Source organism: Panthera leo, chromosome D4 (assembly GCF_018350215.1).
Source record: "Panthera leo isolate Ple1 chromosome D4, P.leo_Ple1_pat1.1, whole genome shotgun sequence".
Taxonomy (NCBI): domain Eukaryota; kingdom Metazoa; phylum Chordata; class Mammalia; order Carnivora; family Felidae; genus Panthera; species Panthera leo.
Window position 1 is genome coordinate 89,177,344 of NC_056691.1, and position 21,629 is coordinate 89,198,972.

A 21,629-nucleotide genomic window follows, 5' to 3' on the forward strand; every position below is an offset into this window, starting at 1 on the left:
GGTATGCACTCTCCCGCACGCATCTTGTCTGAACGGCTTTGTGGGGCGATCTCACTCACGTGCCGTAATCGCCGGCGCGATGGTTTTGTCTGCTCGCGGTGGAGCTGCGCTCAGCACTGCGACTTTTACTACTTCTGCTCCCCCACAAAAGAAGCTGTGCCCGTGACCAGCCACTTCCCCCAGCAGCTACAGCTCCGGGCAACCACCATCCTGCCCTGCCCTGTCTCTATTCTGCTTCTCTTTTGCTCAGTGTGACCACCCACGTCATCGTGCGCACGAGTAATCTGGTCCTTCTCGTTGCGGAGTTATATACTCCACTGTATGCACAAACCTACGTCTCTTTACCCGTTCTCCTGTTGATGGACATCTGGGTAAGACCTGTTTGCGTCTGGGGGCAGGGGGAAGGTTCAGTATTTCAGCATGAATATCCATTTCTAAAGTTACAGAGGAGGCAGCAATGGGCGTGAGTGGGCAACATCGACATGCCCCTGAATGAGACTGCAAAGCCTCTCCACACTCAAAATGCCACAGACACGAATCACAACACATGGGCTAAGGCAAGGTTAATATCCTCCCTAGCACAAGGATTCTGTCAGAAACATGAAAACCAGAAGAAAAAGACAAATACATCAAAACTAATACCAAAGAGGAAACTCACAGACATAAACATCAGTGCTCAATAGTCATCAGGGACTCTCCAGCTTTGATGGTAACAAAACAACCTTCCAGACACGGTAGGTAGGAGTAGTCCTTTGAGAACAGCCTTCTTAGAGGATGATTTGTCAGTATGTGTCAAAATTAAATATCTGTACTCTTTTTAAAAGAATTTAGCCCAAGGAGGGGTGCCTAGGTGGCTCAGTAGGTTGAGCGTCCGACTTTGGCTCATGTCATGATCTCACAGTTTGTGGGTTCGGGCCCCGCCTCGGGCTCTGTGCTGACAGTTCAGAGCCTGGAGCCTGTTTCAGATTCTGTGTCTCCCTCTCTCTCTGCCCCTCCCCCAGTCGTTCTCTCTCTCTCTCTCTCTCTCTGTCTCTCTGTCTCTCTCTCTCAAAAATAAATAAACATTAAAACAAATTAAAAAAAAAAAGAATTTAGCCCAAGGAAAACGTCATGGATGTATGCAAAAAATAAGCTGCAAAGGATGGTCATCACAGCATTATATGTAATAGATAAAATTAGACTCAATGCTCTGTAATTAAATAGTTAATATTAGATACAGATTGTGTCCATTATGACAGAACCAAGCAACAGACCATTACGTTGCCAATACAAATCAAACTCGTGAGAATATATGATAGCACGGAAAGAAAATGTAATACAACGTTTGGTGGCAAATAGCTCCAGGTGGTCCCATGGCAGACATACAGTATGTTTTGGAAATAAATCGTAAACAAGAAGGGGCCCCCAGGTGGCTCAGTCGGTTAAGTGTCCGACTTCGGCTCAGGTCACGATCTCACGGTCTGTGAGTTCGAGCCCCTCATTGGGCTCTGTGCTGACGGCTCAGAGCCTGGAACCTGCCTTGGATTCTGCGTCTCCCTCTCTCTCTGCCTCTCCCCAACTCATGCGCTCTCTTTCAAAAATAAACAAACACTGAAAAAAAAATTTTTAATGGGAACAATACACATCTAGAAAGTATGGCTATGAAACACCCCTAATTTTCTTGCTTTCGTTTCTTTGCGTTTTTGTAAATTTTCTATAATGAACACGTGTTACTTCTGAAATACTAATTAAAACGAGAAAATACAACCAAAGGCATGCTCAGTGCAGCTGGAATCAGCATCACCCCACTCTAGGACAGGACAGCGGCTGCCTATTCTTGGAGACACAGAAGTCAGATCTCTGAGTCAAGTACTAGACAGAGAAAGGAGAATGTTCCTATGTTCCTGTTCTGACAATTTACAAGTTAAATAAAATCTCATGGGCGCTTGGACACTAGTTACCTAGCTGGTGATTACGGCCAGGACGCGACTGAAAGTAAGGAGACAGATGACGGGTTGAGGAGAGAAAGCAGGGAGTGGGAGGGGGAGCAAGTCACCGGGCCGCACAGAAGAGCATCCCTGTGTCAGAGGGGGTCAGAGGGCCAGACCAAAGCATCCTGGAAGGCCCATGTTCACATTACTCTTTTCCACAAGCAGGGCGAAGAACAGAGAGAAGTATGTGTACTCGCATCGGCTGACGTAGGAGAAAGTTCCACTAACTCTTCACTGATTCACGAGCAATTATGATTAGCATGCCACCTTTCTGGAGGGGCAGCTGAGCAACGGTGCAGGAGTCACGGAACGATGGGCACATCGGCACAAGCGCGCACCCGAACTCCCACACGGCGACGTGGTGGCGGAAAGTCTCCCTTCCGCCGGTCTGCCAGCCTTGGCTCACGGAGGGTGCAAAAGGGGCAGGCGGCTTTTCCACCCCTACCACCCTTCCGGCCCCAGAAGGACACAGAAGGGAACCTCCAGAAGGTGCGCATATCTGGCTACTGCACCAAAAACCTAATCTCGTTCAAAGCTGGCCATTGGCAGTGCGGCAAGAGCCTGACTCCTACTAAAGGCAGAATTTCCGAGAGGGACGTCAGACTTTTCAGCCCTCTTGAGGCACAGGTGTGAAAAGACCAGACTGTGCGCACAGCCGGCGACTGTGAACCAGACAACGACCGATCCACTGAAAAGCAGTCTTCAAAAGCCAAAGGGTATTGGGAAAAGTATCTTTCTAAGTGCATAATACTTTATTTCTGTGCTCATTTTAGTCGTACTGAAAATGGTCACAGTGATGTTCCCATCTTGAGGGACCTTCAACAAGTCAAAGTATGGGCTGTGGTCCTCCCATCTCCTCCTTGGCACTAAGACAAAGCCCCCGTCCGGCAGAGAGCACACGGGCCGCACAAGGGCCCCTACGAGGCGCGGCCATGGGCAACACTCCTAAGAGCGGCCGCCATGCTGCCCCTACCAGTGGGCACCACACCGTGGCCAACCCTCCCGCTCACACGCCGTGCCTGAGAAGCACACCAGTCTACGGGCAGTGGCCACCAATCCTGCTCCCCCCTCACCCTGGCCCCTCGCTGTCCATCCTCGGTCACCTTCTGGCCCTGTGAGTCTTCTGGGTTCAGGCCATGACAGGGCCCCTCTGCTGCTCAGCGGTCCTAAGACAAGTCCTTCGCCAAGGACACCACACGGAGGCCACCAGTTGGGAGTTTCCTGGACCGAAGCAGCAGAATGAAATCACAGGGGTGTCTAGCCTTTTCATGGTGAAAAGAAGGGACCTTCCCACCTGAAGTCTGAGGGGTGAGGCAGCCACAGAGCAGAGGAAGCGGCCTCCTTCTCCTGTGCAGCAAGCACTGGGGAACAAGTGGGCTGGGCAGCGAGGGACCCCCGGAGTCAGCTCTCCGAGGGCCACTCCAGCCGCAAGACACTGGCTGTCATTCCTCAAACGGACTAAAGACAAGGCAGCCAGAGGAGACCTCAGATGCAGTGTGGGAGGAAAACAATTAAGACACGCGTTTGATGAGGTGAAGTGAAAACCCCGGTGGCGCTGAATGCGAATTGGAAGTACCAGCGGAAACTCCAGATGTGCTTTGTCTTCCAGAAACTAACCGCGCGACCCACCAGCAGCGATGAGAACATCAGCCCTCAGTGTGGTCTCTAAATGGGACTTCCCAGCAAAGGGAAGCAGGGCTCCCTAAAGGAACGGCTGATTCCAGTTCTGTGGTAAGCAATGTACAAGGTACCTTATAACTCAATAATAAAACGAAAGCCCAATTTAAAAATGGGCAAAGCGGGCGCCTGGGTGGCTCAGTCGGTTAAGCATCTGACTTTGGCTCAGGTCATGAACTTGCTCTTGTGAGTTCGAGCCGCGCGTCGGGCTCTGTGCTGATGTCTCAGAGCCTGGAGCCTGCTTCGGAGTCTGTGTCTCCCTCTCTCTCTCTGTCCCTCCCCCACTCATGCGCGCTCTCTCTCTCTCTCCCTCTCAAAAATAAAGATTAAAGACTTTTTTTAAACGGGCAAAGGACCTGAACAGACATTTCTCCAAAGAGATCACAGACGGCCAATAAGCACACGAAAAGGGACTCCATATCATTAGCCCTCAGGGAAATGAACATCTGCCAAAAAGCACAGGTGGGAACGGAGGCCGTGGAGAAGCCGGAGAGGCTGAGGCCCGCATCCACCGCAGACGGGGTGGAAAATGGCGCAGCCGCTTCCAGCCCGGAGTTACCGCGTGGCCCAGCCGCTGTGCTCCTGGGCGTACCACCGAGAGAAATGAAAATACACACCCGCATAACAACGTGTACAGGAGTGTTCACGGCAGCCTCACTCAGGGGTGCCGAGAGGTGGAAACTCAGACGTCCGGATGGCCACGAGAAAACAATGCGACGTGGTGCACCCACAGAGTGGAATATCATTCGGCAAGAAAAGGAAAGGAGGTACCGATACACGCTGTGGCATGCGTGAACTCTGAAACCATTGTACTAAGTGACGGGAGCTGGTCTCAAGGGGCCACAGAGTATACGATTCCTTGCATACGAAATGTCTAGAATAGGCAAATCTATAGAGGTCAGGCTGCCTAAGGCTGGGCGGTGGGGGATGGCGAGAAATGAGGGGGGAGGGGAGAGCATAAAGGGTAGGCGGTTACTTTCTGAAGGTGACGAAATGTCCTAAAATGGATCGTGGTGATGGCTGTACACGTGTGTGAATATAGTAAAAAGAAAAATCACCATACATATTTTAAGTGGGTGAATTATATGGTGTGGGAATTACAGCTCAATGAAGCTGTGTATCACCACCCCCAAACAAAACAACTACCAGACGATAAGAGCCTGGAACAGATTTTCATACCAAGACAACTACGAAGAAGACTATCAAAGACTTCTAGGGTCATATCACAGGGAACTCAGGAAACAGCCTAAAAAAGTTTTCAGTGGCCAAAGATGGGTCCTGGGGACCAGGAAGAGGGACAAGCACAGTGGGTGGGAGCACGGCCAGCACGTGTAAATTCATGAGTTCAAAATGAGATTTTAAACAGCTCAACTCACTGGTCATGTTAAAGGGTGCTAGGAGACAGGCACTGTTTTGAAAACTGGTAAAGAAAGGAAGGAATTAAGCATGGATCCTGCCTCTTCTCTGAGAATGATCACTCAGGAAAACCGTAAGTTTACAAGGGAGGTCTGTGATTTAAGTGTTTCCCAGCAAATGAGAGAATGGCACGAAGAATTAGAAACTCATCATTCTGCAACTCTAAATCAGTGAACAGATCTAGGCAAAAATCATGGATGGCTACTAACATCAGAAAGGGAGGGGCGCCTGGGTGGCTCAGTAGGTTAAGCGTGTAACTTCGGCTCAGGTCATGATCTCACGGTTCGTGAGTTTGAGCCCTGCATCGGGCTCTCTGCTGGGCCTGCTACACATCATCTCTCTCCCTCTCTCTCTGCTCCTCCCCTGCTCACGCTCATTCTCTCTCTCATAAGTAAATAAATAAAACAGTTTGTTTGTTTGTTTGTTTTTTTAAAGAAAAGGAAACGTGCCTCTTGATGGAGGTGAGGGCAGCACTGAGGGAGCATTCGAAATACAAAAACCTGAAACTGATTCAGCCTCTAGTTTCACAGGGAATTCAGGGGAGAGAGGAACATGCCAGACAACACTGTTTGGATGTCATCAGCACAAAATCCAGAACGTGGGAGACCTGTGACAGCAGTAATCCTTCCTAACAACACAAGTAAGCTGCAAGGACAAACAGACAGAGAAAAGCGATCTTTAGACGCATGTTAATGGACTAAGAAGCATACGGGCTTTATCTGGACCCTGAACTGAAAAGCAAACTGTTTAAAATCAGAAAACTACGCCCTGCATACGGGCGGGGTCCAGCCCAGGGCTTGCTTTCTGTAAGGCCCTCAAGGTGAGAATTCTTTAAAAAGAAAAGAAAAATTACATGAACCAACGACAAAGAACATGCAACAGAGACCCACAGGCAGCAGAGAAGGTATGTAGCCTGAGAGGCTTCGAGTATTTATTCCCTGGCCCTTTGCAGAAAAAGCTTGCCGTGGCCTCAAGCTCTGCACGGGCATTTCCAGGCGGAAGGACGGGATCTGCGATTTGCTTCCAGCGATCCCGGGGAGCAGGCAGAGGAACAAGACTGGCCAGGAGCGAACAACTGCGGAGCTACGTAAGGGGGCTTCATTACCCCGTTTTTTTCTTGGCAAATGTTTGAACGTTTTCATCAAAAAATTAAAAAATAGGCTGAACGAGGAATAAAAGAGATGGCTTGAGATGTCAGTGTGGCAGGGACAGCAAGTTGCCCCACGACTTGTTCTTCCTCTTTAGCAGAATGTCAGCTGGGCATGTGACCAAGCTGTGATCGATGAAGTGTGAGTGAGTTCTGTGAGGCCTTTGAGGAAGCATCCTCAAACGGAGAGGGTGCACCTTCCTACTCTCTCTTCCTCCTTGCTGGCTGGAATGCAGTCACGATGGATGGAGCAGGAGCACTCGTTCGGGACCGTGAGGTGGAAGCCACGTGCTAACTAAGGATGGCAGGAAAGCAAGATGGGAGACGACCACATGCCTGGCCATTTTGTGAAAGTGTCATTAGCCTCAGACTGCCCGTCTGTGGGCTTCTTGGCCATGAAGGAGAGATAAGTTTAAAAGCCAGTATTATTGTGGATTTTCTTGCAGTCGAACATAATCCTGACTGATGTAGTCAGAAAAACACTTCCTACAAAATATTCCCGTTGTAAGTGAAAACTGATACAGGCAAAGCTCACTAAAAGTGGACCTGGGAGGTCACAAAGGGAGCCACACCAATGACATCAGTTACAGGAGGAATCGTCGCTTACAGAGCCCAGCAGAGGCACCCTCACCAGGAGAGCATCGTGATCGCGGGCCCAGCGGGAAGGGCGGACCCGGTGTCTCCAACGAGAGACCCTCCACCCCAGCGACTCGGCCAGTGAGAAACCGCCCTCACCCTGAACTCCTTCCTGCCCATCTCCGGGTCAGGACAGCCCCTCCCAGCGTCCTCCTCCTAAAATAATCCTCTCTCTTTGTTGGACTTGCCCGTGGTTTTGCCCCGGCTCGCAGGTCCCGCATTGCAATTGTCTGCTATTCCCGAATAAACCCATTTTGCTGGTAGAGTAATGGGCTGTTCTATTCTGTCGGTTAAGGGGTACGCAGGGGGTCCGGGACAGCACACGAGCGCAAGTGCGGGTGGTGACGACAGAACTGCAGGTGCTCTCCTCCAAGGCTGTCGGCGGAAGGTTGAAAAACAGAAGTGTGTGTGTGAAGGGCCGGGGGGAGCTGGAGGCCAGGGAAAGAGGCTCTGGGTCTGAGAACTGACATCCGGGAGGGCGTGCCAAGAGGGCAAGCGGAGCCCAGGGAGCTGGGTAAGAGACGGTGCACCTGAGACAAGAAGAAAGGCTGATGTTTAGACGGAAGGGCACGAAGAGCTGGCACACTGGCTTCCGAAGGACAAGCCGGGTCACCTGCTGGAGCCAGAGAGGCTGGGCCGCAGAGAGCCGGGTGCTGGGGAAAGCGAGGGCCTTTCGATTCCTTCCTCAGACGGTCACCATCCTCTCTGGGCCTCAGGCCCCACCAGCAGAGCACCTGCCCGGGGCCAGATCAGGTGATAGCGACAGGTCTGTCTTTCGACCGGAGATGCACGGAAGCGAACCGCAGGCACCGTCAAAGACGGGCGGGCGCAAGCCATCCCGGACGCTAACATTTCCATGGTGATTGGTGCCTACCCGCCATTTACTGGGCACCTAGCACTTACTGGCCAGGTACTTCATATACGTTCTCTTTCTTGACCTTTCTCCAGTTCTTCAGGGTAAACATTCAAAAATCTACTTGAAACTCACACAAGTCACTTGCCCAAGGTTACAGAGCTAGCAAGTGACATTTACTCAGGGCTTTAAATAATAAAAGGTGCTACCCCCATTCAGGGACAGAAGCACAGCAACCCTGTTTGAAAATACCTCTTCGACCGTTCAAAAAAAGAATTCCAGTTAACAACTGAATGAGTTACTTGGAAGATGGTGAGTCACTTTAAAGGCACGCGCCAACCTCTCTCCTACGAGCGGGATGACGACATCCTCACATCTCTGCGCGGCCCCGTCCCTGCCGGCGAACTGACGCTCACTCACCCCACCATGACCCAGGCTTATACGGTGTCTTCAGCCCGATGGGGACAGGAGAGGGGCTGGAGGCCGGCTGGCGGCGAGGGGGGACGCACAGGCAGTCCCTGGGCTAAGCTGGGTCTCCCTCACGTGGGGGGAGGCCGAGGGTGATGGGAGGCGCGCGGGGTCTGGGGTCCGGCAGCCCCGGGTGGGAGTCACGACCTCACCGCTGACCACTGGGCTGCCTCGGCCTGTTCCCACACCTGCGAAGGGGCAATCACACCCACGGCAAGAGTCGTTATGAGCATCGGGAGGGACTAAACGTCAGCTGTTGCTACTATGACATCTCAACAACAAACGCCAACAGCACAGTGTTCGGACCGTCCCTGCTCCCTCGACCGATTCCAGCTGCAACACACTTCCAGAGGCAGGCCGACTCCTGCACACCCCTTTCTGCCTTTGGCCCGTCTCGTCCTCAGGGCAGAGTCTCTGACCACCCTGAAAGGGGAAGGTGAGCCAAACACCCGACCAAGTGAGGCCACGTGCCACTTTCTCTTATAACACTAGACCTCGTCATGATTACAGAATGATAAGCTCCGCTGTCCTTCTCCCTCCGCAGATCCTCAGCTAATGGTCAGGGACTGTGGCAGGGGTATCACTACATTCCCAATCGTATGGCACCGGCTGGCACTCGAGGAGGCTCTTGAGAAGGGAATCCTGAATAAATGAAACAAAACTGGACCCAGAGAGGTCATCACCTAGAGTCTTCGCTCTGGGTCAAGTATTTTTTATTTTTCTTATTTTGGGAGGGGGAGGGAGGGGGAAAATATGGGAGGGGGAGGTGAAGGGGGAGGGGGAGGAGAGAAAGAAAGAGAGAGCGAGGGACGGAGGGAGGGAATCTCAAGCAGGCACCATGCTCCCTGCAGAGCTCGATCCCACAGCTCTTGGATCATAACCCGAGTCAAAATCAAGAGCTGGAAGTTCTAACGACTGAGCCACCCAGGCGCCCCTGGGTCAAGTATTTTAAAAACAATTGTGGAAGGGCACCTGAGTGGCTCAGTCGGTTGAGCATCTGACTCTCGGTTTCGGCTCAGGTCACGATCTCACGGCTCATGAGTTCGAGCCCCACATGGGGCTCCGCGCTGACAGTGCAGGGCCTGCTTTGGATTCTCTGTCTCCCTCTCTCTCTGCTTCTCTCCCACTTGCACTCTCTCTCTCGAAATAAACAACTTAAAAAAAATCGTGGAAATGTTCTTTGTGTCCAGACACGGACAGGTTCATAATCTGGAGGTTCCTCTCTCCCTCTCTCATTGGTCAGTTTGAAAAATCAGAGAAATTTTTCTTTTCGACACGCCTTTCAGTGGATACTGGGGTGCTTTAACGATCCCATAAACGAGAAGTTACTTGGGAACGTGACAAAGCTTCACACACAGAAACTCCATCTCGTCTATTTTGGGCACTCTAACTTGTTTCACACATCTCGTTATAATTCAGTAGAAGGAAACCTGAACAATGTCACCTGCAAAACAACAGCATTTCCAGAAGCCTGGGCAGGAAGAGCAAGGGGTGCGTGAGCCAGAATTCCACACGCTCTGCTGGTGACGTGCGACCCAGGTCACGTCTCATTCTGCACTGCCGACCTCCAAGAGCTCCAGGGGAAAGCGACGGGGAAAATGCGTATGGCTACACTCCAGAATCTGGAAAGTGACACCAGGCCTTACAGGACGGGCCACTCTGGGCCTTTACCCTTAAGTCTCCCTGGCCCACACAGACATGGCAGGACCTAATATGCTCTGGGGAATGCACAGAGCCTGGGCCGGCAGAGGAGACGTGGTGGCATCCAGCCGAGCCTCTCTCTACATGAGCTTCCTGACGTCCCACCGACACAGCGGCCCTACTTATGTGGCCCCAGTCGACACGATTCATTCTAGACCAAGTCGTAATGCTAAGCGAGGCTTTCTTAGCCTTCCCTCTCTGACTTTTACCATCTGGGCATCCTTACTCGACTCTCCGGAACTTCCGCGGGATGTCAATCCAAGGAGACAGCTTTTAGGAATCTGCTGGGACGGCTGAGTGGTGAAGGAGGTTTTCTTGGACCTAGGTTAAGCACCTCAGCTACGACTTTGAACTGAAGGGCGTGGAAAGGAGGAGGACACAGCTGTTTTTTCCTTCCCCTAAGCCAAGAGACTGGCCTCCAAAGCACACACCTAGCACCACAAAATAGGGAATAGCAGCTAAAGTCTGAGTGCTTAGTATGTACTAGGTGTTGTTCTAAGAGCTTTCCATGTATTAATTTAACACTTCCCACAACCCTAGGGTATATGGCACTATCATCATACCCATTTCACAGATGAGCTAATTGAGGTGTAGAACCCTAGACCGAATAGATTGCTTAAGCTCACAGACTAGTAAGTGGTGAACTTGGATTCAAACCTAGCCGGGCAGGCCCCAGGCTAGCCCTCTTTCCACTGCTCACATGGCCTCGCGGACCTGCAGGTCTCCACTTTCCCACTGCCCACGGCACGAATCCCGACCCGAAGGCCCTCGGCCGCCTCGTACTTACATCCTGTCTTGCTCCTCACCCATAGGACCTACTGTGTCAATTAGAGTTTATCCCGGACCCTCTGTGGCCTCTGCTTCCCACCACAACTAGGTTTCGTAATTTCCCATCACGCTGTTCCCGACCTCTCTGGCCGGTAAATTCCAGAACGTCAGACCCAGTTTCATTCCTTACTCATCTCAATCCGACTTTTCTACCAAGAATCACAGAAGTTCTCAGAATGTGAAACGGTGGCGGTCGACTTGCTGAGAGCTTTGCGACCAGTCAGCGCAGAGACAACTTCCTCTGCGTTCTGTCTAGCAGGCAGGCACACACAGTCAGAGCTGTACCACAGAGCCTCACTGGGGGCTGACTACGTGCTCGAGCAAGGCTGACCGCTTCTGGCAGCTTTTCCAGCATCGAGACGATCAGGCCAAAGGCTTTAGCGCTCTGAGAGCCACCTGTCCCGGAGAGAATTAAACGGCCGTCGGACCGAGCAGCAACACCAGAGACGCTCGGAGACGTTCGTCCCAACGCGTGAAGCTTGGGAACAAGTTGTTGTGTGACAGACGCCCAGCGGGGAGGCCGCTGGCAGCCCGTGTCCTACCTTCACTCCGTCCAGCACGGCCTTGATGACCCCTTTCACCGTCGTGACCACCTCTTTATCTTCTGAGTTCACCCCTTCCAGCATCACTTGGTCAGACCAGCGGATGAGGTTGGCGAGGCTTTGGTACACCCGGCTGTAGCAGGAGGAGAGGGCTGAGCTGGGGGCAAGAGAAGAGTTTCTTAAAGAAGGTGAACCCTCTGAAGCACGGCCGTCACTTGAAGCTACTGTTTGATACAGAACCGGTTTCCTGGAGACGAGGGCTCGCTTCTAACCCTTTCTCTCCGGAAGACCCACACCTCCTTTTCGTGACAAACGCTCCCCTGAATCTATGCCCTTATAAATCCAACGTACACCGTACGCAGCTTTATATTCTGGTCCGTTATAAGACTGTTTCCATTTTCCAAACATGACAGATAAAAATCCTGCCACAGTTTATGTGCTTATTTCCAGAGCTGACATGCTTCTTCAAACTTCCCGCCACCCCCCCCCCCACCCCCTCCGCAGGACCCTGACCTCTCCCTCCCCTCCCCTCCCTCCCCTCCTGCTAGCTGCTAATCATGGGTCAAAAGCACTACACGCTTCTCGTTCTCAGACTAACACTCATGTTAGATGGGCCACAAGGAGCCAGCGGGTGCGTGGCATTTCAGCAGGCAGGATCCTCTACCGAAACAGCCTCTAAACGTGAGCTCGAATGGTCTGTAGCTCACCAGAATTCCTTCCAACGTGGGCTGAGCTCCACTCTCTGCACCATAACCATGGCAGGCCTGCCAGAGCCCCGCACTCATGAAGAGCATTTCCAGAAGGACAACGGATGAGGGGCGAGGAGGCCTCTGCTGGCGGAGGCGTCAACCGCTCACCAGAGACGCGAATGGAAGGCACGGCTACTTCCGGATGCCTCGCTGATTGGGGAGGGGAGGCCCAGATGTCCACTCTATATATGTTCCACACACTTTTAAGTAACCGGAGGTACTTTTCTCTAGGAATTATGGAAAGGATTATCTTTCCATTTTAAATATTATGTACCATAAGAGAGGAAGGGCAAAAATATGGAAAATTTGTGGAATGCCCCTTCTTCCCCTCAAAAAAAAAAAAAAAAAAAAAAAAAAAAGGTTGGGGGAGAAAAAGAATGAAGGAGATATTGAGCAGCCCAAGATAGAATTTGAAGGAAAAGATACAATACTGTAAGACATGATTAAGACAGCTTCTGAAAACAAAGCTGCTTATAACAAAACCCTGAAATAAACAAAGCTCTAGCAAGAAGCTCTTCAGAATCAGGTGACGGGCAAACACTTTCCAGGAGATCTACAATTTCCATTTAGCCACTCATTCCGCTCTGTGCGTGTTCCAGCAGGAGAAGAGAGCAGTCAGAAGCAATGAAAGCAAACTCCAGTCCCCTTAGAAACCAGAACAATTTACCAAAGGGCCCCGGGAGAGCCAGGGTTGGGCTGCCTCAGAGAAGAGTACGAGTGAAAGTGCTGGGTGCTGGAAAGAGGGCTGCTGAAGGGGACAAGAACTGGTCTCCCCTAGGGGCTGGGCCATCGGTGGTGCCATCCTGCAGGAGGTGGGGGGATGGCCCCTCTAGCAACTCCAAGCCTCCTCCGCCTCCTCCCGGCAGGGCCAGGTGAGGCCTCTTTCAACCAAGACGGCCACCTTCTGCCAAAGTGCCCGTGGGGGATTCTGCCAAAGCGTCAATCACACTGTTAAACTACTGGCCAGAACTAGATGAAAAGGAGGCAGGCAGACACGTTTACACAATGCTTGATTTCTACCTGCGTTGAATGGTAACATCCTGAAAGCACCTGAAGAATTCGGCAGTCGTGGCCACGCTTCACAGCCTTAGCGTGGAATACTCCTGGGTGTCAGGGGCTGAGACATTAAGAAAGGAAGGAGGGTCCCGTAACGAGGAGAATGTCCAGCGGCCACACGTCTCCGTGCACCACAGACGCCCCAGCGCGGGAGAAGGTCCCTCCACTCACTGTTCACGTTGAACAGCCCGCTGCTTGTTCAAAGACCGCTCCGCCACTGTCCCAGCACCCTAGGGGACGGAGACGAAGGGCCCACCAGCTGGGACCCAACCCACAGAGATGCTCTGAGCAGAAGGTGGGAAACACCTTCGTGGCTCACAAACTGCACCGGGAGGAATGATGACGGAAGGAACCTAAGAGAAACCTTTGAAGAGGAGATATCAGGGTGGTCGACAAAAAGATCATCCGTTGGCTTTGCGAGAATCTCAGGAAGAAACATCCCTTAAGTGGCATCAGCCAAAGGACTGCCAGAGAAAAGAAAATCATCGTTCCTTATGGCCACACCCGGGCATTTCTCTTTCCCTCTAGGAAACTGCTAGAGACGTGAAATAATTTTTGCCAACTACAAAATAGTTATAAGATCTCCCCATAGACAAAAAATGCCCCCAAACCACTGTCCTACCGCTTGATCTCAGTGTTTGCACCCATTCCCACCCTTCCTTCAGGTCCCGCTCGAGCATCTTCTCCTGCGGGAAGTTTAATTGGGCCACGGAGTCTCCTCTAACTCTCCCTCCTTCAAATCCCAACAGAGCTCCGCTCGGTACCACTAGGTTCGAACTCCACCGCGGTAGGGACACTCACACGAAAAGGGGTGGAGGAGAACTCTGCATAAAAAGCCACCTACACATCTGACCCTAGCGCACTGTTGGGCACATCCCCTCAAAGGAGAACGGCACCAGGCCCTTCTACGAGCTGGGCACGGGGTTAACTACGGGAAGGACACGGTACTCGGTCTCAAGCCCAGCACACAAAGCACTCTGTGCGAGGCGGCCACTCAGCAGGGCATGAAGGGACTCATTTCCCCAGGCTCCTCCTCGGTGACAGGAGCACGGCCTGGAAAGCAAAGACAGTAGCAGGGCAAAGTCATCCCGACAGTTTTTTCCTCCGCCACCAACTGGCCAAAAGACCACAGTCTACAGAGGTCAGCTGAAACTCCAGGGTGGAAGGTCCAGGCCAGAGAGCTTCTTGGAAATAAAGACACTTGTTTGCATGATCTCCCAGAAGAAGAAAACTATGCACTTCGTTGCCAAGTTCTGAAAGCAGTTCACAAAAGCTCAATCTCATGGGGCTGGACGAACACCAAACCATCTCAAGGAACAGAAAACACAGCTGCGTTTATCCTGAGCAGGTACCAGAAAAGAAACACAGAGCCAGCGGGCACCTCTGCTAGGCCTCAGCTAAGACCACACCGGGTACCCCTTTTCCTTCTCTACCTAACAGTGAAGACCAGAGCAAGCTGCTCCCAGACTCTGATGGGAAAACGCACTCTAGCGGTAAGTGTTCCTCAACCAAAGCTCGCTGGGACGCAGGCTGACTCCTCCCGACATCCCTGGCTTCCAGGGAATCCGGGTGCTGTCTGGGAGATCCTGGTCTGATACAGTTAAAGGTTTCATTAATCCATGCTCGAATGGGATTCTCGATCTCTTTTGGCCTAATCAGCTAGGCAGTTGAGGTCTCTACCAGGCTGAATATTAATAGGATTTAATGTCGTAACACACCACGGCTAATGGAAGGGTACTAGAAATGTGTCCAAATCAATGTGATTATTGCCAATGACCTAAGGCCAAGAAACCACCACAGACTTACCCTGTGGCTACATCCCGAGCAAGGCTAGAGATCTCCCTCAGGGTCGAGGCCTCATGAGTAACAATGACCTCGACCTTGGGAGAGCATCAAGTCATAGCTGTGAAGGGTGGGGAGAAGGCTCTTTTCCCTCCCCGCACTCTTCACTCTTCCCAGGAGCCCTAAGTTTGAAGTGCCCCCAAACCAAGACGCCTGTAGGCCTTCCTTGCTCTGACACAGTCAAGGATTTCAGGGCAACTCACCTGTGCTGAATTCGAGGGTCGCTCTGCACCAGGGGTAAGATGGCCTCCAGCACCTTACTGGCTGACCCTGGAAGCATCTCCAGTACCTTCTTATCAATAGCCATTTTGTCCACAATGGTCTTGAAGTAGCGCAAGGCACTAACGACCTCCTTCTCTTTCTCTTCCAGCCAGCTCAGGTTCTGAAAGGAAATGTTAAGCATAAGGAGGGAGGAGAGAGATTAAAGGGAGTGGTTTCAAAAAAAATAAAGTACGATTTCCTATCGACTAGCTGGAGACTGATGCAAGCAGAAGAGACTTCTTGCTGCAGAAACCAAGCCAAATTACTTTCTAAGGATTGCAGTCAGGATACAGAGGCTAGGCTAGGAAGCAGAAGGGAGCTCGGACCAAGAAAGTTCATTCAGAGATTTCTGAATTCCCTTCCTGGTAGAGACTGATGTGGCTGAGGTCTTGAAAACTGCTTCGAGGATCCTTCTCTACCACACTGAGATAGCACCACTCATTAAGCATAGTGAGGACTAATTTGCTGATGGCTGTAGGAAGCTTAGCGAACCCGCAGTTAAATCTCACGGTGCCTATCCATCCAGTAAGCCAAATCAAGAGACCCCAGGCCTTTCAAAGATCTGAGGGACAGTAGAAGATGGTCAGAGGCATTCGTGTTCAAAGCCCACTCTCCCAGGACCCCTCACTAGATTCCCACACTGAATCCGAAGATGCAGTTCCCTCTCAATGAAATGGCTTGGCTCACCCAGAGGGTCTAGAAACCCCAGGGTTAGAAGGGGTGGATGCTCTGGGGTGAAAAGGGGAAGGTGCTAGGGCAGGTAGCAACGATTCAATCATCACTCGTGTAGCAAATGCTAACAGCATCCACAGTTCCTCTGCTCCCGAAGAAAGCACAGCTAGGAGGAAAATAAACTCCGGAGGCCTGCACTTAGCAGCATTCAAACTCCCATGCCCAAATCTTTTCTCCTTGACTACAGGATGCCTCAAATCCAGTCAGTGGGCACACACACCCCTTGGTTCCTTTCCCCAACCTCCCTCTATATGGCCCTCAGGTCAGAGTCCCGGGTCCCAGCTGGCTGGCAGGGAAGGGAAATCAAAGATGATCTACAAGACAGATAAATGCAAAAATGGATACCCTATTCAAGTAGAACTGATTACACGTCCAACGCAAATCGCGATTGCTGTGTATGAGGAAAGCTGCCACCTGTGGGCTCTCTGAGGTCTAGCGAACATACAAATAAAAGCACCCAAGGGCAAGAAGAACACTTCTAGAAAAAAGCTGATTTAAACAATAATCTCTAAGGAGATACACCAATGACACATAAGAAGTGATTATGATTCTGAACACTAACTCTTCTCTTCTCAAATGATGGACAATGTCATTTTAAATGACATTCAATACTCGAGGCATTTATTCCATGGGAAGAGCAAAAGAAAATAGGTAAATGGGATCAAGAAGTAAACAGCTTCTTTAGTCAGACAACGTTCGAAGACCCGACTCAATTCTTCTCCACAGGAAACTTCCCCAAAGGGGGTCTGCAGACCACAAAGAGTGGATTCTCTAAGGCGGGGAGTGCCTGTCCCCCCTCCCCACTCCCCCCATCACTGGAGCCTCATTACCTCCACCTTTCATCTTCTCATGACCTCACATGTTTATTTACTGTTTTTGAGGCCAGGCACTTGTTTCCCGCCTCACAGACAAGAGCTCTCCGCCTTGCCATCGCCCGCCAGGGCCACAAGGAACGTGAGTATGAAGGAGTCACACTCAGACATCAGTGTGACTGAAACGCCGGTGGCCAGCGTGGCCAGAGGACCCTGACCACAGCACTGCTATCTCAGCACATCGGGACGTGTTTGGAACCAGGAATGATGCAAGATGGGGAGGAAGCAGGAAACCTTATAAGAAAATCTCATCGGGGGGCGCCTGGGTGGCTCAGTCGGTCAAGCATCTGACCTCGGATCAGGTCACGATCTCACAGTTCATGAGTTTGAGCCCCGCGTCGGGCTCTGTGCTGACGGCTCGGAGCCTGGAGCCTGCTTCGGATTCTGCGTCTCCCTCTCTCTGCCCTTCCCCTGCTCACGCTGTCTTTCTCTCTCAAAAATAAACACTAAAAAAAAAAATTAAAAAAGAAAGAAAGAAAGGAAATGTCACCAGGTTTGCTAGGGAGAAAGGGGCTGACCTGGAGATGGGAGGCACCCAGAAGGGGCAGGAAGGCACTTTGAAGCAAAAAGAATCTTCCCATCATTTGCAGAGAGATCCAATGAGCCACTGAATAGCCAAGCTGCCCTGGGCTCCTACTGAAGGAGCCGACAGCTTAGCAGAGTCTGGTTTCATCCATTAACTCTCCAACAAACTGCACTCCCAGAATTAATGGCCTCTGAGTGTTGTGCGTTCAAAGCGCCTCTGCTCCTGAACAGCTCCGACTTCTTGCAAAATGCAGCCAGCGGTCAGAAGAGTTCATAAGGAGACAAGTAGCCGGAGCACTCGCCAGAACCGGGAACCCAGAGCTCTGGCTCTGCTCTGTCGCCCAGCTGCACAAGCTCAGAGGCAGGTGCCCCCACCCGGGCACAGCCTCCCTGCTGTGGGGGATGAGGCACCAGCCACTGTCCCTCCACAAACCGGGAAGCTACATGAAGGTAGAGGTGCCAGGGGAGGGACTAGGTTCGAAGCCACCACTGGGCTTGGGGGCCAGTGACTTCAGGCTCCTCATCTGAAAAATGGGGAGGATATTACCTGATATCCGCTCCCCCCCCCCCCCCCCGCCGATGTGGGGACGTGAATAAGAATGTGCATAGAGGTAGTGCATAAAACTTAAGGGAAAACCAGATTTTGATCAAGAAAACTTGGGCCAGAGCCCAAAGTCCGTACATTTGGAATAATAAGAGGTTTTGCACACAGTTATGGAGAGGAGTAAGTAGGACAGCACGTGAAATCACCTGGGACAGGGCCTAGGCAATGAGAGACCCTCCGTAAGCCGTACATGGACCTGAATCTGTGCTGCTATCTCCCGGGCGACAAGTTTCCCGTGCGTTTAGACAGGGAATGGCAGGCATAGAGACTGGGATTAAATGACAGCAAATGACACGCGTGTTTTCAGATTTCTTCGACGGTCTTCTAAGTTCACACATGTTGGCAGGCTCCCCACACCTCCAGTTGTGCCTGTGGGCCTCTACGAGACAACGGGTTTGTGCTCATATCGTCTCAGGCAGCTGACTTGGGGCAGAGTGGAGTGACTCAACCCTTCTTAAAGGGCGACAACCAAAAACCAGAGGAGCAGTCTTCCTGGGTAAAGCTCATACTCACAGTTCCTGGCTACAGAATAGGGGGTTCTAAGCAGCAGCACTACTGATGTCTTGGGGTGGATAATTCTCCGTTGTGGGCAGGGCCGTCCCATGTAGGATGTGTACGAGCACCCCTGGCTGCTATCCACCAGCCCTAGTAACACCTGCTTCACCTTTCGAGTCGTGACAACTCAAAGTGTCTCCAGACGTTGCCAACGTCTGCTGGAATCTGCAGGAACCCGTACCAAGCGAAGGACACTTTAGCACCGAATTCCCCCCAGGGACCTCTCTCGGAGGAAAGAAGAAAGGGGGAAAAGTTCCAAGAACCGAGTGGCTGAACCAGTCTCTTCCCGGCGCCAACTGCTAGAACGCGGTTGTTGGAAGTCACTTCACCCTCGACTGCCTGCTCGAGTGCCACAGGGGCCACCGGCACCGTGCGTGGGCTCCGTTACCGGACTCGGCTCCCAGAGGGGGCCGTACGGAGCGACCCGGAAAATGACTCTGGCACACACTGATCTTCCACTCTATCACTATTCTTCTTCAATCTGGAATTTGACCAATCTGGCAAACACTGAATACTTTATTTCCTCTTTTTCTTCAGCCTCTTTTGCTACCAGATGAGGCGGGAAAAAGGGTTATTCAACAAACGACTTTTGGACTTAAAACCTTAATTGTCTCCACTTCTAACTAGAATTTTAAGATATCCTGCTGGCCAAAGTACAAACAAAACAAAAATACAGGTATGCCGTAAAACGCGAGAATCGTGGCGTGTGTTTGCCAGTGGCATTGACTTGACAGCTATGACGAAAGCTCTTCCACCGGCTATGCTCTGGGCGGGCCCTGGAGAGAGGCCGCGTTTCTCTACAAGGCTTGTGTTTATTCTACGTTGTGGGGGCTAATTTTGCTTTTCTGTCCAGTCACGTGTGAGCGTTAACACTTACATTCTGGCTTTCGTGACGAGGAACGCGTCGCAAGAGTTTTGACTTGGGTGTGCGGCAGCCTCGCTACCTTTCCTGTGTGATGGTGAATGCTTCATCTTCCTACAGGCCCAGTTTCCTTTTCTGCAAAGTAAGTTTCCATCCTCCAGGGCTGTTAGGAGTGTTAAGTAGGAGCGAGTGTAGAGCAGCCAGCACGTTAGTGCCGCAGCTGGATAAGCGTCAGTGGCACAAAAGGTGTCCCTGGCTCTCGCAGGGCTCGGTTCTGAGTGCACTCACCACACTGAGCTTGCCAGATGCCTCACAGAGCACCTGTTACTGCAGACGCCCTTCCCTTCTTAACTGCTCAGATCATCTTAGCAACTCAAGGGAAAAAGAGCTGGTCCTGAGAGAGAAGACTTCCCCACTTCCCCCAGAACCCGTTGCACCCAAGCAGCACACCCAAACCCACCCTAGAAAGGACCCCCAAGGTTTCGTCAAGGAGTGCTGAACTCTCTCCAAAGACCACAGGGGCTTGGATAAACTCTTAATTTTACCCGAGGCCCCTTGGACTGTTTCCTGAACGATCGAGCCCACAGTCGCCACCCAATTCAACACAGGGATATTGCAAGAGATTTTTTTTTCCATCCCCAAAACCATGGGCCAGGATTCTGCAGTAGAAGGCAAGGCAAACCCAATTGTTCTTAACGTCACACTGACCTTCTGCCTTTGAGACCTGGAAGCCACAGCACTGGTGGACATAAATTCTACTGCCTGCTGCTCCAGATCCAAGGGGATAGGGTAGCCCTCTGGTAGAAATCTGTCTGTTGCCTCCTGGAAGAGAGGAAACCTGGATTCCTACAGAGCTTGAAATGGCCGTTTCAGGCTGAAGGGAGGGGTTGATGAAAATCTACAGCTGTTTCAACGTATCTGGCTTCACTGGCCCTGCTGAGGTTACTAGTGCTTGAGGACATCCTTGGCTGGGTTTCAAGGATTTGACATGTCTCAGAGCATGGGCCCTAAAGCCAAACGAAGGACGTTCTGGACGTCACAAAGCTCCCTCTATGTGTGTGCGTGCCAGGGCAACGTGGGGCTCTCTGGGGGCAGGCAGGTGGCATCCTGGGGCGTAAACATGATGCACTGAGCCGTTCTGAATGCCCAGAGGATGATACATCTGGGAAAGGAGAACTGCTTCAGCCAACAGAACCTGACTCTGATTAACAGGAGAAACACTCGCCATCCCAAAGGCTCACATTTCGCAAGGACACTCCAGGCCCCTGCCTGGCAGCACGGGAATGCTACGAAATCCGTGTTCTGCAGTGGAAGCTGATCCCCAGGGGGTGAACTTAAACACAGCACAAACTCCGACTGCTCGAAGTAGGCGAAGGCCAGGACAGACACCTAGAGAGAGTCCGCTTACTTTGTTCACAGGCTTCTCCGGGACTTTCACCGACACCTCAGCTGGTTTTCCCTTCTTGGACGGCGTTCGCTTGATTTTGGGCGAGTGGAACTTGTCCTTGAGCTTCATGGTGAAGGAGGAGAGATGGGAGCGCTGAGAGTCTGAAAACAAGGAGGTGCCGATGGTTAGAAGTGGGGTGGGGAGGAGCTGTGCTCCGTGACCGTCTGCAGAAACGAGCATCGTCCCCAAACAGATCGTTTCCCCTGGCTGTTTTAGAGTTACAAAGCAAAGGAAAGATCCGCCGAAACGCTGCTGCTTGCACGTTTTAATTTCTGCAATTTCCATGTAGTTGGGTTGTTCAGGATTGTGGAAGTCAGAGATGGTCAAACAGCCGTGGGAAAAGAACCCACAAACGCTTTCGGTGTCCTCTACAGAGTTTGTAGGATGAGCTGACCCAAGTCTAAGGGAACCAGCTAAGAAGAAAGAACACCACAGCAGAATCACAGGGGTGCAGGTTGTACGAACTGGAAAGGAAGGCCCTTCTGGATCAACCTTTAGGGAAGGTCACCAGGCAGCACAGGCACGGCCTCAGAGTTAGCATCGGGGACTGAAATCGCACTAAGGTATTCAAAAACCCTCTGGAACATAGTGAAAGACTGGATGGTTTCTCTCCAAGATCAGGAATGAGACTAGGGTGTCTGTTCTCACCATTCCTATTTGGTGTCATACTCTTAACAAAAGCCATCCAGATTGGAAACGGAGACAGAAAACGATGTCTATTTGTAGCTGATCTTGTATATGGAAAATCCCAAGCAATCTATTAAAAGGCTATTAGTACTAACAAACAAACTCAGCAAAGCCACAGGATACAAGATCGATAGGTAAGTGTCTGTTGGATTTCTAAACAGTAGAAATGAACATTCCAAGATGAAATTTTAAAAAGCTT

The 21,629-nt window shown here is 51.4% G+C and overlaps 1 protein-coding gene across 12 annotated transcripts in view; it reads right to left on the reverse strand.

Moving 5' to 3' along the window:
* RAPGEF1 (Rap guanine nucleotide exchange factor 1) overlaps positions 1-21,629 on the reverse strand; it is a 131,061-nt gene that overhangs the window by 44,869 nt on the left and 64,563 nt on the right. For 8 of the 12 annotated variants that reach the window (XM_042913097.1, XM_042913089.1, XM_042913095.1 and 5 more), the window contains exons 2-5: positions 20,705-20,844; positions 20,005-20,118; positions 15,089-15,267; positions 11,239-11,395 (exon numbers count right to left, since the gene is read on the reverse strand). In XM_042913097.1, the coding sequence (XP_042769031.1) occupies positions 11,239-11,395; positions 15,089-15,267; positions 20,005-20,118; positions 20,705-20,844 (590 nt within the window). The remainder of the gene's footprint in view (positions 1-11,238; positions 11,396-15,088; positions 15,268-20,004; positions 20,119-20,704; positions 20,845-21,629) is intronic. The other 4 variants (XM_042913099.1, XM_042913093.1, XM_042913096.1 and 1 more) reach the window with 1 other exon arrangement.